A 13,373-nucleotide genomic window follows, 5' to 3' on the forward strand; every position below is an offset into this window, starting at 1 on the left:
CTTCCATTCTTCTCAAAAACAAAATTCTAAATAAAATAATAAATAAATGACATGTATATATATTATTAAATTTTTGAAAAACACGTGGCAACCACAATAAGGTTCAGAGAAGAAAAAAAACCATAAATTTATTATCAATAAAGCCTTTATTTGGTTTGATTTGTACCCGAAAAAATTTGGTCAGCAGCCAGTCCCTTAAGTTCGTCAACCACCACTTTTACAAATCAAGATAACTGGTCTCACCAAGGTCACTCGGAGGGTGAGTTGGGATAAGGCGATGCATAAGGCGAGTACTTGCCCTTGGCTTTGGAGTATTTGAACTTGATATGGAGAAAATATAATCGAACCTGGCTCAACCTTGGTTTGATCCCCGACCCCGATCGGGACGAAAGGAATCGACTCGCTTCCAAACGAGCCGGGTCCAGGAGATAGCTTGCTGAGGAAGAAAACTAACTCAGTCACAAGCATGCCCTAATCCACTACGATCATAATGGACTAATCGTCAATGAGATGGGTAGCAGCATTTGGCGGCTGTTACTTATCGCTATTATATGGATAACTACCATATAACGATCGTATCATCAAATGAGTCATCTACTAGTCTAACCTAGTAGGGATCTATCACTCGACGGATCTATCCGTTAAGATCTAACGACTATCCGAATAAGGCTCAAATACATCAAACGAATGAGATTCGAATGTACACTCTATATAAGACATCATCTACTCACGAGGTGGAGAGAGATATATACATTCTGAATCGTATTCTCGTTATTCATTCATTAGCTCTGTGCTTGAGCAAAGCTGTTTATGATTAAGCTCATCAACTAACTTAGCCTTCGGAGGTGGACTTCCGATCCCAGCGATCGGGCCACATTTAATGCTTGTTTTTATAGGTCATCCATAGGAGATCTAAGGACTGAGCAAATCTTTGACACATCAGAACTCATACCTTCTATAGATACATAAAGTTCATATGGGCTCTGAGGGAACAAGGTGCAGACAGATAAAAGTTCAAACTAATATCTCTTTGGTTTTATTGTCTTTAAATAACGTATGCTTGATTAATGCTTGTTTCACCTTCATAAAATAACTTTCCTTCCATTCGAAGGATGACGTAGATGGCAATTCAATCCATCCATGTATCTATGAGATTATCAAAAACATATTTCTTTTTATATTTTTAATCTTGAACTAAATCAAAATTTAATCCCACATCTTATTTTATTGCCAAAAGCTACTGCCAACAAATTACCTAAACATAATATATTCTTCCACTCTAAAAAAGTGCTGCGTAGAAAACACTCATCTTTAATAAATTAGGGTTAGTTTGTACCCAAAAAAAAAAAAAAGGGATTAATTTTCTTTTATGGGGGATTCAAATGTTTGACTGCATATAATTCTCAATCTCTTCCTTTCTTTTATTCTCCAAATACTTTTCTAATCCATAATTGATATTCCTTGCTAAAGTTCCTTTTTCTCATAGCTTTTTCTTCTTTAATGGTTTATTTTATGACCATAACTGCTAGTCATTCACTTTAAATAAATTACAGGGTAATTTGTCAGGTCAGTGAATCAAGTTGCATGATTCATGTGTGTAGGTCAAGCAAGTTATATTTAAAATAGGAAGAAGATTTATTATTGCAACAATAAATTTTATTTTTCCCCCAATGAGTTTCTGGAGAACTGAATTCTTTATTTTTGGCTTGTTGATGATTATGTTGAAGGTACTTATGGGAACCTCTAATTATATTTTTAAGGTAGTTTTTATATATAATTTAAATATATGATAGGACTTCACTTTGACCCCAAAAAAATTTAAACTCTTAACCCTCATATTATGAGGCGTTGGTCTTTTGCCAATTGAGCCTATTCCTTGCGGTTCACGTGAGATTATTTTGTAACTCTACACTTGATAGACCATTGTGAGCGAATCCGGATCATCTCCCCGTCGGGGAGCACAGAGTGCTCCTCGATGGCTTCCTGACCACAAAAACCAGTGGGTCCTCCTAGTGGAAAAAAAGTTTTTTTTTTTTAAATTTTTTTTTCAAAAAGTATTTTTCACCGTGGGCCCCACTGATATTTGTGGTCAGGAAGCGTTGGGGTCGCTGATCCGGACTCATTGTGTGCAAGCTACTTTCTAAAGCAAACTTGGGCTCTCACATTAATGTCAAGGCTGCAAATTTTGATACTAAACAAATGTCTTGGGCCCCCATGGGCCTTTACAGAAAACATATTATGGGCCTGACGATTGCATGCAGTGGACTGTAAATGGCATGCGGCTGAAGCCACTTCATAGAAATGCTCAAAGCTAGTTGAATTTCTATCAGGCATCTAATTAGATGATTAATATTAGAGTGTGAATTATAGGGTGCATTTGGAAACATTCTTAGAAAACGTTTTTGGTGTTCCTTTGTTCTTTGGGAATGGAATAACCGGTTAGAGGCGTTTGTTAAAATGGTTCGTTCTTCTGTTCTTTAAGAACGAACCGATCAGAAAAAGTGTTATAAAAAACGCATTTTGCAGAACATCAAAAGATGCCTTTTTTTTTTTAATCAAATAACAGAAAGGGAAGTGATAAAATTAGTTCAAATTGAAACATTAGAACAAGTTTATCAAATGCCAACTTATTATAATAGTGTGCTGAAAATATTTTTAGAACGGATTTATCAAACGCACATTTCCAAACAAAGAACAGTCTTTTAGCACAAAAACATTAAAAAATGGTTTCTTAGAACGGAAACATTACCAAACACATACATAGGGTCAATAAACATGGAAATCACGAAAGACACCACCACCTTTGATGCCGTTCTTGGGCATTAAACCCTCATGATCTCTGACCTTCGAGGGTAGATGATAATCCTCCTCTAGTCCTGCCATCGTACATTTAGAATTTGTCACTACTCAGGGATGGACCCTCACTCTGAATGTGTAATAGAGAGACATTACAAGAAGGCCGGTTATCGGAGATCTCAGTTTTACTCATAGGTGGTGAAGAGAGGAGGAGGAGGAGAAAGAATTTTAGGGTTGCAGAGAGTGGTACCCACAAGGGGAGAAAGAACACAAAAAGGGAGAGAAATCTCTGGAGCAGAAGGAATATTGTTTAATATCGTTAATTCCAAAAGGCAAAACAACATAAAATCCAGAGAAAGCCTGGCCCCCTGTGCTCTGTAGATCTTTCTTACCATGCATCCTTCTTCCCCTTTTGTCCCTTTTTCACTTTCTTCGAAGTCAGGGGAAGGGAAGGCCGGAGGGAGAAGTTGGTGCTTGGTGGGCCTTTTAGACTGGGCCAATTCAAACGGATCCACATTGAGAAGCATGCATGCATGAGATGAGATTGGTCGCATGGGAGATATATTGAGATCAAGGACACATCACACATGCTTTATATATATCCATCCATCATTTTCATCCTTACCATCATCATGATCATCATCGTCATCGCATCGTCAATCTGATTGATACACGAGAGGCACTGACTTAGCTGAACTGGGTCAGTGGTGTTACGTAAGATCTGTACTCTATTCTGTGGAAAATGTAAGAAATAAGAGATTTTTGCATGAGAAAACAAGGAAATCAAGAAAATTAAACAATTCGGTTTATATATATATTATAAATATATTCTGCTTTGACCGATCTATGACATTGATAGCAGATAGGAGGGAAGGTGATGAGTAACGTAGCTTTTATTGGCAGGTGAGTCAGGCCATGCGAAGTGTGTTAAGTGCTCCTGAAATGAATCTATCAACTCCCTCGATCATCAAACCATGCAATCTGCTTTCCTTACCACCTCACTGCCACCACCCTTTCATTTCACTCACCTCTCTCTCTCTCTCTCTCTCCCCTTCTGTGTGCTCTGTGCTTGAGTGACGCCATCCCACCGTAGCCCGTGCTTGGAAGCGTGTGATGTGGATTTGGCTTTCAATGCCAGAGCAGTCTTAACTCTTCTCTTGGCCCCCACCTTCCCATTGAGCTCTCTCTCTCTCTCCCTCCCACAGATGATCTCATCAATCGTATTTCAGAGCAGAGAGGCCTATTGAGAGGAGAGAGATGAGCAGCTGACAATAGGTTCTGAGATGCGTACAATCATCCCTGGGAGTCCAACAGAGCTGAGCAGTGAAGAGAGCCTCCATCATTGTCTCAATAATGGGCTTGTGACTCTCTTTCTCTTACACTCTACTCTCTCACAGAGAGAGAGAGAGAGAGAGAGAGGTCAGTTCTTTCAACCTCCACAGCCATGAGCTAGCGCATGAGCATGAACAAGTGTGCACAGAGAGAGAGCAGAGTTGCATGCAAACCAACAAAAGCAAGACGGACTATAGCAGTAGTGTCCACATCAATGTTCAAGACTATGCACTCAGAGATGGTGGGCTCATTAGGGTTGTGGGGTGCCTATTGGGGTTTAGACCTAACGAATGTCTCATGCACTGGTTGGTGTAGACGGCAGAGAACCCTACGCAGCTGCTGATGCATGATCTCAGTAAATCAATCACTGTTGTTTCTTTAATTTTAAATTCCATAGAAGCCAACAAAGGGAATGTGGGAGAAGATACTAAGGGCTATGTTCGCTTTGTTAAGTCGATACAGGACATTGGGCACTGGGAATTTATGGTGACATTTCTTAGCAGAAGCTTGAAATTGAAAACTCATTTGTGGGCCTCATTTCTTTCTTTTGGCCTTTTCCATCTCAAATTATGATATTTTCTCTTTACTTGCAACATATTTTCAACCTGGCTCGGTCTGATTTAGGAAATGAACTTCGAATGCTGTGCATTTAATGCACAACATTGAGGTTGAACGGCTGATTTAGTGTATTATTATATTCTAGTCAACTCAATAAAGGCATGGCTCCACCTACGCGTTCATCATCGATGTATAATCCTAGTGCATTGGGATGTATTCTTATGATCCAAATCTATTGACATTAACTAATCCAAATCCTTTGCGTCCAGGTAAGGCATTCGTCTGGGTGTCCAACCACTGGATGTAATGTCCTGTCCTGCCCATGGTACCAGAGCTGGTTTCTTTCTGGGTACCACTGGTAAGGCATCCAACGGTAAACACCCTGCTTGGATACAATGAATCTCAATTCGACACTAATAAGGTCGAGGCTGGATTTTTCCAACCTTGAGACTGGTTAGGGTTTGAAACTGCAGGCCTTAGGTCAAGATTGAGACATTGGGCTTAATTAAGGGTGTTAATTTATACATGTACTGTACCGCTTATAATATAACATCAAATAACTATGATACTGCATCTATATGACATAACTATATTTTTTGATAAATGGTACGGTAATGGTGTGGACAAAATGATAGAAATGAACCATAACATGTCGCGCCGATATTGTACCAAATATCGAAATCAGTTTGCAAGCCTAGTCTAGAGACTTTTCAAAATGTTAGGACAGACCCTGAGAAGGATAAATGAAAGTCAATTATACTTTTAAAAAACAATTAGAATTATTATCACTACTACTCTCTTATATATATATATATATACTAATCTCTTATCATGGTAGTTAAACAGCGATATATTCTTCACAAAGTCTAATCCCTTCCTTCTCTGGTACTCATTTTATTGTTTAAGGTCCTCCATTAAGTTCAAGTGCATTTTATAATATTTTTAATTTTCAAAGACTTTCTTCTTTTATGGTTGTATTACTTGCGAAGCACTATTAGCGAAGTTTCAAAATTATGAAAAAGCAATTTCTACTTTGCGAAACAAGTGATCATAAGAATAATGTGTTCGCCACGGTCGAATAAACAATTTAAAAACTACTTTGAGTAGTCTACAAGATTTTTTCTTTTCATGTTTCATATTTTTTTCCCTCACAAAGAAAAGTAATATAGTAATCAGCTGTACATAAAGAATCAGTTCAAAAAAAGATGAAAAATAAAAAAATTATTAAATTAATAGTTGCGTTCAGAGTAAGATTCTATTGAGAATTTCAACATCCACTAACAATGATTCTTTTTCTTAGAAGATTTAAATGGATGTCTTGCAGAATAAACTTTTTCATTCTATGATTGGTTCAAAGTACAAAAGATCATCTATCAAGCACTTACCAGAAATGGAAATAAAAGTCCACTCTTGAGAAGTAACCACAATTGGATAAATGGATTTCTTTTTCTACTTCTTGCAAATTATAAAATTTACTAATTATGGAAAGAGTATTTCTAGAACCGTTTATTATCCTACTTTTATTTGTACAATTTATTATTATTAGGAAATTTTTTTAGGATATTTCAAAATTTGGCAAAAAATAGAGACACCTAAAACTATGTCAAATTAACGACTTTTCAAAATCTCTCTTAATAATGGCCTGTTTGGTTACATGAATCCTGAAATCTCTTGATTCACAAATGGGAGATTCTTACCCGTTCGGTTATGTGAATCATTGGATTCATAAAATCTAAAGAATCACCATTTTACATTGAAAATGTGAATCTATAGATTTATAGGTATGAAGTGAAATCCAGAGATTTCATCCCTATTATGAAAGTGTTAAACATTTGAACCATAACTCCATAAATGTTTTTTTAAGGATGATTCTGCAATTTTCATTCCAAAGATTAAGGCTACCAAACAATTACTTTTATGAACCATAACTCCATAGATTTGAAGTCTATAGATTTTTGAAATCTTCAGACTCAAGTAACCAAACAGGCTCAATAGTTACAATGTATTAGAAAATTATATTATTGTATTCTTATCTTTTGTGATTTTATAGAGTTGTTTTTAGTAAAATAAATCCTAAAATTTATCTTCACTCTTTTGTATGATTTTTTTTCTTTTTATTTTATTTTTCATTTTGTATTATAAAATATAGAATAATAGCACTAGGGTATATTGGTCATTACTTCTAACTGATTAATGGTTTTAATGGAAAAAGGGACGAGCTAATTTGACATAATTTTGAGATATTTGTAATTTTTGTTTTTATTAATTATCTTAAAATGTCTCTAAAATTCTCATTATATTATTATTGTTATTATTATAAATATAGAAAATAATATGAAAAGATCAACTGCCCAGAGACTACCCAAAAAAAACCTGTCCATAAAAAAAAATTAAAAAAATCTTTTGTTTTACCCAAAGCCTGTAGAAAATATTAGAATCAATGTAAAAGTAAGAATAGTTTTTTATATAAATAAATAAATAATATATATATATATATTTATATATATTATTTATTTATTTTAATGGAAGAACATTGTATTGCCTTGAATCTTTCATCTTTTTTCTTTTGGAACAAAAAGTTCAGAATCTATGGATGATGACGACCCACCTAGTTGTGCGTGTGCAATGGAATATCATTGATGGGATAACCTGATCATATGATACTTCAAAAAAATAGTTTGAAATTGATTACCTTTTTGTTTTATATATTTAAATTCATTATATACCTTTCCATTTTGTCTCATGAGCCTTCAATAAATTGAATTCAAAATCAAAATTGGCGGTTTAAAATTGATTGTATTTTAGGATTATATTATATCCAAAAATTCTTTTCCTTTTCAAACATAGTGGTTCATAATGCTACTTTATTTTGTGCTTGTACTTATCAACTTTAATTTTTTAAAATAATTTATCAATTTAACTATCTAAAATAAGTAGGGTATTTCATATATGATACTTTGTCAATGGATTTTGCATAATACATTTTTCAATCAAACTCTCAATTTTTACTCTAATTTCGACTTTACTTGTGCAAAAGGCTTTAGTATTGAAGGTCGTTTTTTGTTTTTATAGTCAACACTAGCATCATATGATTATCATCTCTATGGTCATCCCTGATAACCTATCAGCTAAAGAAAACCTTAAGTCGCCATTTATACGAAATTCAACCTTTAAGGTTTACGAGAAATATAATACAACTGGACTGGAGTGTACATATTTCAATGCTTTAGTCATCAATTAATCTTGAAGTTATAGAAATGATTCATAACTTTTTTTATCATTCAATTAATTATTCTAAGTTGTAGAAATGATTCAAACTTTTTTACAGATTTCAGAGGAGAAGGGGGGAACCCATCACTTCATTCCATGGACTTAACTCCCACAGTTTCTTGTTTTACTTTTGAAAAGCTTGGGTTCAATAAATATATGGCTTTGATAGAAAGATTGGACAAGAAAGATTATCTCCTCTCTCTAAATTCAATATAGATTCTTTGGCTATATTTATTTTGACCTTTTGCATTCTCTGGTTCAGAGAGCCACACTTGATGCTCTTTACAAATTTAAATGAAAGGATAAAATCAAATGCAGAGAGTTTGAAGTGAAATTTAAAGCTGCCATCACTAATTCACCATTCCATGCGAATGCTGCAGAGACCAGTGTTCTCTTAAAATCTTTTAAACCAACCCACTGTACAGAGATCTCATTTTTGTTTTTCTAGTGTTTTGAGGTAAAGAAATGTAGTGCTCAGCTCAGATCCATGGCCACCAAACCCAGGATCTGTGGTTGAGAATGGGTGGAGATGTCAAAAAAACTAACGCAGCAAATGAGCAAAAGGGATTGTTCTCTACATTTGAACTTTTATATCCTACAGCCTTGCCTGGGAAACATTCATCAAACATGCGATAACAGATTAAGGAGACCCATGCAAAATTGGGTAATATACAGAGAAAGAAGAAAGGAAAAAGAGAAAATTAAATTTGAAGAACAGAGAAGAAAATCTCCAACACATCGACTTCAAAGGAATGGAACTTTTTATTTATTTTTTCATGATTTTTTGTGTAGAACAATATGGGTATTACAGGTAGTAATCTTTGCTTTCTTGAAGGCCTTGTATTGATCAGCAATGTCCTTAGCTATTTTAATGGCGTCTGAGGAAGTTCCTAAAAGACCTTTCCTTGTAAAACCCACACTGTACAACCCCTTCTCTCCTTTCCAACCATTAGGAAATGGTGTTCTGGGCATGCCTTCTTCCGTGAAGAAATCACTCTGTATCAGTGCAAAAGAAAACAAAGAAAAAAATTTGGAGCTTAGTTAGCAATAAGGACATCTACTAAAACAGGAACTTCAGATTGAAATCTCCAAAAAGATACTCTTAAGAGAACACAATGATTCCTTGAAAATAACTGATCAGAGAACCTTACAAAACCTCAATTTGTAGAGACAAATTCATTCGTCTTTTGTTTATCTCCTTTCTATTATTAAAATTTTAAGAAGATTTAAAAAAAAAGAAAAAAATGTAGAAGCTAAAACAAGAAACCTATTCTGCAGGCTTGAACAAGACATATTTCAGCTGCAGAAAAAACCAACATTTCCATGACAGTAACATATCATAATGGCCTCCAAAGTACACAAAGTTTGTTTTAGAAGACCCCCATTTTGCCTTTTTTATTTCCCTTTCCCCCCTTAAAAAAACACACACACACACACACCGTTAAGTCAAGAAGAAATCCAAGTTTCAGTCTCAATCCTACTCTACAGCCCAAACTAATCACATTTTCAAGATGTCCAAACAAAACCCACTGTTTCATGACAGCAACTCATCACAAACCTCCTTCCCTTTGGCAGTATGGGTAAAAAATAGCCATCTGTCTCTTCTCTATTCATAGAGCAGATGAGCTTAAGAAAAACTGAAAATAATAATAAAAGAAAAAGAAAAAAGAAAACCCATTTGAGTTTTTCTAGAATATGGAAAAGAAACACTTTGTAGTCTAGTATATGTATATGTAAGCATGAAAGGGATAGAAGACAGATAATAGGATAAAAACTGAACTCGAAACAGAGAGAGGAAGAGAGAGAGAGAAATTCATACTAACCTTAAGCCAAGAAGGTACGTTGCTCTTGTAACCAGTAGCTAAGATTATTGAATCGAACCCTTTTTCTTGTCCATCCACAAACTTAGCCCCACTTCTCGTTATCTCTCTCACACCCTCCATCACCTATGGAAGTGCAAGTCCACAAAGTTAATATCCATTCTAAACCATCATTTAATAAGTGACAATTATTCCTGAACTCATATTTTAAGTAAAGAACAAAGAACAATACCTTGATGTTGCCGGTTTTGATTCGTGATAGAGCTCCTACATCAAGTACTGGTGTTTTACCGGTTACGTTCTTGAGCTCAATCGGCCCTGTTTTGGGTCTTCTGAGGCCTAACCGTTCTGTGCTGCCCAAGGCAAAGTTAGCCACAAGTAGCAGGAACTGGTCTACCAGTCTCAGGGGAAGCCATTTGAGAAGAGCCATAGCTACTCCAAACGTTGATAAGCCAAACATCTCCCTTGGTAGAACATGGACCTGCAATTCACAAAATCAGTAATTTAATTGGATTGAATTGAACTGAACAGAAAACTGAACTGAACTGAATGACAGAGTGGAGGAGCTGAACTTGAACTTACAGAGTTTCTAACAACCATATGGGGGCTTGCATTATGACTGCAGAGATCTAAGCAGACTTCCATGCCGGAATTACCACAACCAACAACCAAGACCTTCTGGTTTCGGAAGTCTGCACCAGATTTATAGACACTAGTGTGAAAGACAGGGCCATGAAACTTGTCCATCCCTGGAATGTCAGGAACTACTGGTGCTGCGTTCTCTCCAGTGGCCACGACGATCCAGCGAGAAAGGTATTCCGTGTTTTGGGTTCGAACCCGCCAGAAGCCGGAGCTTGAATCGAACTCAGCTGACTCTACTGATTGACTGAACCTGGGCTTGATGTTGAAGCGTGAAGCGTAGGACTCCATGTAAGAGATGAACTGCTGCTTTGTTGGGTACTTGGGGAAATCTTCAGGGAAGCCCATGAGAGGGAGCTGACAGAACTCCTTGGGGAGATGAAGTGTTAAACGGTCATAGGTTTTGTACTGCCATAGAGAGGCTATGCAGTTGCTCTTCTCAAGGATAACAGAAGGGATGTGTTCCTCTTCTAGGCAAGCAGCTGCTGCTAGACCCGAAGGACCTGCACCCACGATGATGGGTCCGTGCACCCAAACGCATTTCAGTTGGGTTTCTTCTTCACTACAAGTACCCATGACCAGAACAACTCTCTTTCTCTTTCTCTCTTTCTCTCTCTATCACTATCACACTCTGTTTCTTTCTTTCTATCTTTTTACCTCACCTGCTTTTTTTCACTCTAAAACTCTGTTTCTCTGGGTTGTGTTTTCTCTCGAGTCTTTCCTCTAGTGTTGGTGTTGAAAGCTGTTTGTATTGGGGAAGAGAGGTAGGGGGGTGGGAATTTAAAGGGTGAGCGTGTTGAAGTTTGAAAACGGTGTCAGGGGGCGTCAACGGAGAGTTAATTGGATGAGTGCCAACTTGGTGAATTCTGATGTTTTAATTAGAGATGATGCAGGGGAAAAACAGAGAGCTTAAGAAAGAGAGAGAGAGAGAGAGAGAGAAGGGTAAGGAGGCGTGAAGGTAAAGGAAAGGATTTGGTTATCCTTCTCAAGGCTACTCTTTCAGCTGTTGCAGAGTATGAGATGTAGACATGGGGAAGAGAGGGAGAGAGAGATGATTTAAATACATTTATGTGGGTTTGAAAGTGGAATTTATTATCAAGAGAGAGATTTCAGGGAAACTTTCTTGGGAAGGGAGAGAAGAAGGAAGGCAAGAGAGGGGCAGGGCTTATATTGGAAATTTAAAAAAATATAAGGATTTTCTTAAAAAAAATTTATGCCCTTGTGAGTGGGGGCTGTACGCTGCGGTTGCCTGGTCAGATAACTAACACGTAAGTTGTTCTATGGAGTATAGAATTAAACTATAACATTTTCTTTAGGGTTTGAGGGCTACAACTACAAACAAATGAAATGATGAGAAAATAATGGAATGTGGCTTTCTAGTATCTCCTATGAAATCAAACATTTTGTGTTGATACTCATATGAACGTGTGATCACAAGATTTTTTTTTCTTTGAAGTTTTTACTGTCAGGCTGCTCAGGCATACTCTTGTATTATTATACTAAAAAAGTCTGAAACGACAAATACCTTAAAATAAAAAACCCCCTAAATCCTTTCTCTTAAAAGTGACCTCTGATCCTCCATATGTTCAGCAACAGAGAAATACTTGGGAGACTACAGGAAGAACAGAAGATCATTATTGGCACCGGTATGTATGCTTGTAGCTAACACATATGCTGAAACCATATAATTAAGCAAAGGCCAGGGCATCATAAATTGTCCTTTTCTAGCTCCCTCAACCTGGGAAGAGATAGAGAGAAAGAGAGAGAGAGAGAGAGAGAAAGAGTTTGTGTGTTTGTCTGTGAGTTTTAAGAGTGGTTAATGAAATGAAAGTATCATAGGAGATTACTCTAAATAGGAATGAGATGATATGATGCGGTTGCTTGTAATAGAAAAACAAAACAACAAACAGGTGGGCTGCGATAAGTCCCAAACAATGGGTCCCCCACTCCTCCAAAACTCAAATGACAGTTCCCACATCAACCAACAGTGTTGGACACATATGGTCTTTGCTGATCAGTCTTGCACTCTTGCATATATAGCTACGCCAACTAATATTCCAATAGCTAGAAATGTGCCTCTCTGTGTGTGAGAGACTGAGAGACTGAGAGACTGAGAGAGTGAGAGATCAGAGCCCACCTTGCTAGAGACCTGGCTAATGGGGAGCCCACCTTCACAGTTCCACTTGCAGATAAAGATAGATACATGATAGATCCTTCAGTATATTTGCAGATGCAGTTGCAGCCAGCATAAATACGAGCAGGTCGTCATCTCTGTGGGTAGTAGTAAGGACTTTCTCTGCTGGTTCTTGGCTTTTCGGTGGGGTGTGTGTGATGAACAAGAGTTTTGCAGATTAAATGCACATAAGATCTTTGAATCTTCAAAGTAAAAGATCTTTCTGACACCCAAGATAGTAAACGTGACAAATTATTGATTCAAACAATATAAACCCTGTTCCTTAAATTAACACTTCATAACACACACTCACATTTTTTCTTCAAATGTCCTATCGACCCTTCATTAAAGACAAGCAAGAAGACGAAGACGACGACCACAAAACAGAGAGAGAGAGAGAGAGAGAGAGAGAGAGAGAGAGAGAGAGAGAGAGAGAGGAGAGTTCTCGTCAGGAGGAGAAGTCTAGTCTGGGTTCGTCCGGTCAGGGAAGAGGTAATGAGGTCAGGTGAGCTCAGCCAACCGTCATCGCCTGGGAATCACGTGTCACCGCAGACGCCATCTTAAGTGTCCAATGGAATCTGGGTTGGGTTAGAGAGAAAGAAAAAGAGAGTACGGATAGGGTGTGTTGCAGTAAAGAACCATTGAGAACCATTGAAACTCGAGAAGGAAGAAAATTGAAGAACACCAAAGAAATTCAAAAAGAAAAAGATGAAGAATTAATGTGACACATCTTTATATTCGGTGAAGACTCTGTTATCCAATATTTCCCTGACATCTCAATATTT

The 13,373-nt window shown here is 36.9% G+C and overlaps 1 protein-coding gene across 1 annotated transcript; it reads right to left on the reverse strand.

The window, feature by feature from the left end:
• Nucleotides 1–8,718: 8,718 nt before the first annotated feature.
• LOC149025047 (putative indole-3-pyruvate monooxygenase YUCCA4) lies at nucleotides 8,719–11,411 on the reverse strand. The gene is made up of 4 exons (XM_089143060.1): nucleotides 10,359–11,411; nucleotides 10,009–10,257; nucleotides 9,780–9,902; nucleotides 8,719–8,952 (listed from the first exon to the last, which is right to left on the reverse strand). Exons 1-4 carry the CDS (start codon nucleotides 10,989–10,991, stop codon nucleotides 8,731–8,733), a joined length of 1,227 nt encoding a protein of 408 aa, XP_088999186.1. The 5' UTR covers nucleotides 10,992–11,411; the 3' UTR covers nucleotides 8,719–8,730.
• Between the last annotated feature and the right edge of the window lie 1,962 nt (nucleotides 11,412–13,373).

The sequence above is a fragment of the Hakea prostrata genome, chromosome 2 (genome assembly GCF_041222555.1).
Source record: "Hakea prostrata isolate BN-2017 chromosome 2, UWA_Hpros_2, whole genome shotgun sequence".
In the NCBI taxonomy this organism is placed as follows: domain Eukaryota; kingdom Viridiplantae; phylum Streptophyta; class Magnoliopsida; order Proteales; family Proteaceae; genus Hakea; species Hakea prostrata.

Coding starts and splice junctions, on each gene's coding strand:
- LOC149025047 (XM_089143060.1), bottom strand. CDS start 10,991: ATGGGTACTTGTAGTGAAGAAGAAACCCAACTGAAATGCGTTTGGGTG. Junction 10,258..10,358: donor ATATGGTTGTTAGAAACTCT/GTAAGTTCAAGT, acceptor TGTGAATTGCAG/GTCCATGTTCTACCAAGGGA. Junction 9,903..10,008: donor TCAAAACCGGCAACATCAAG/GTATTGTTCTTT, acceptor GCACTTCCATAG/GTGATGGAGGGTGTGAGAGA.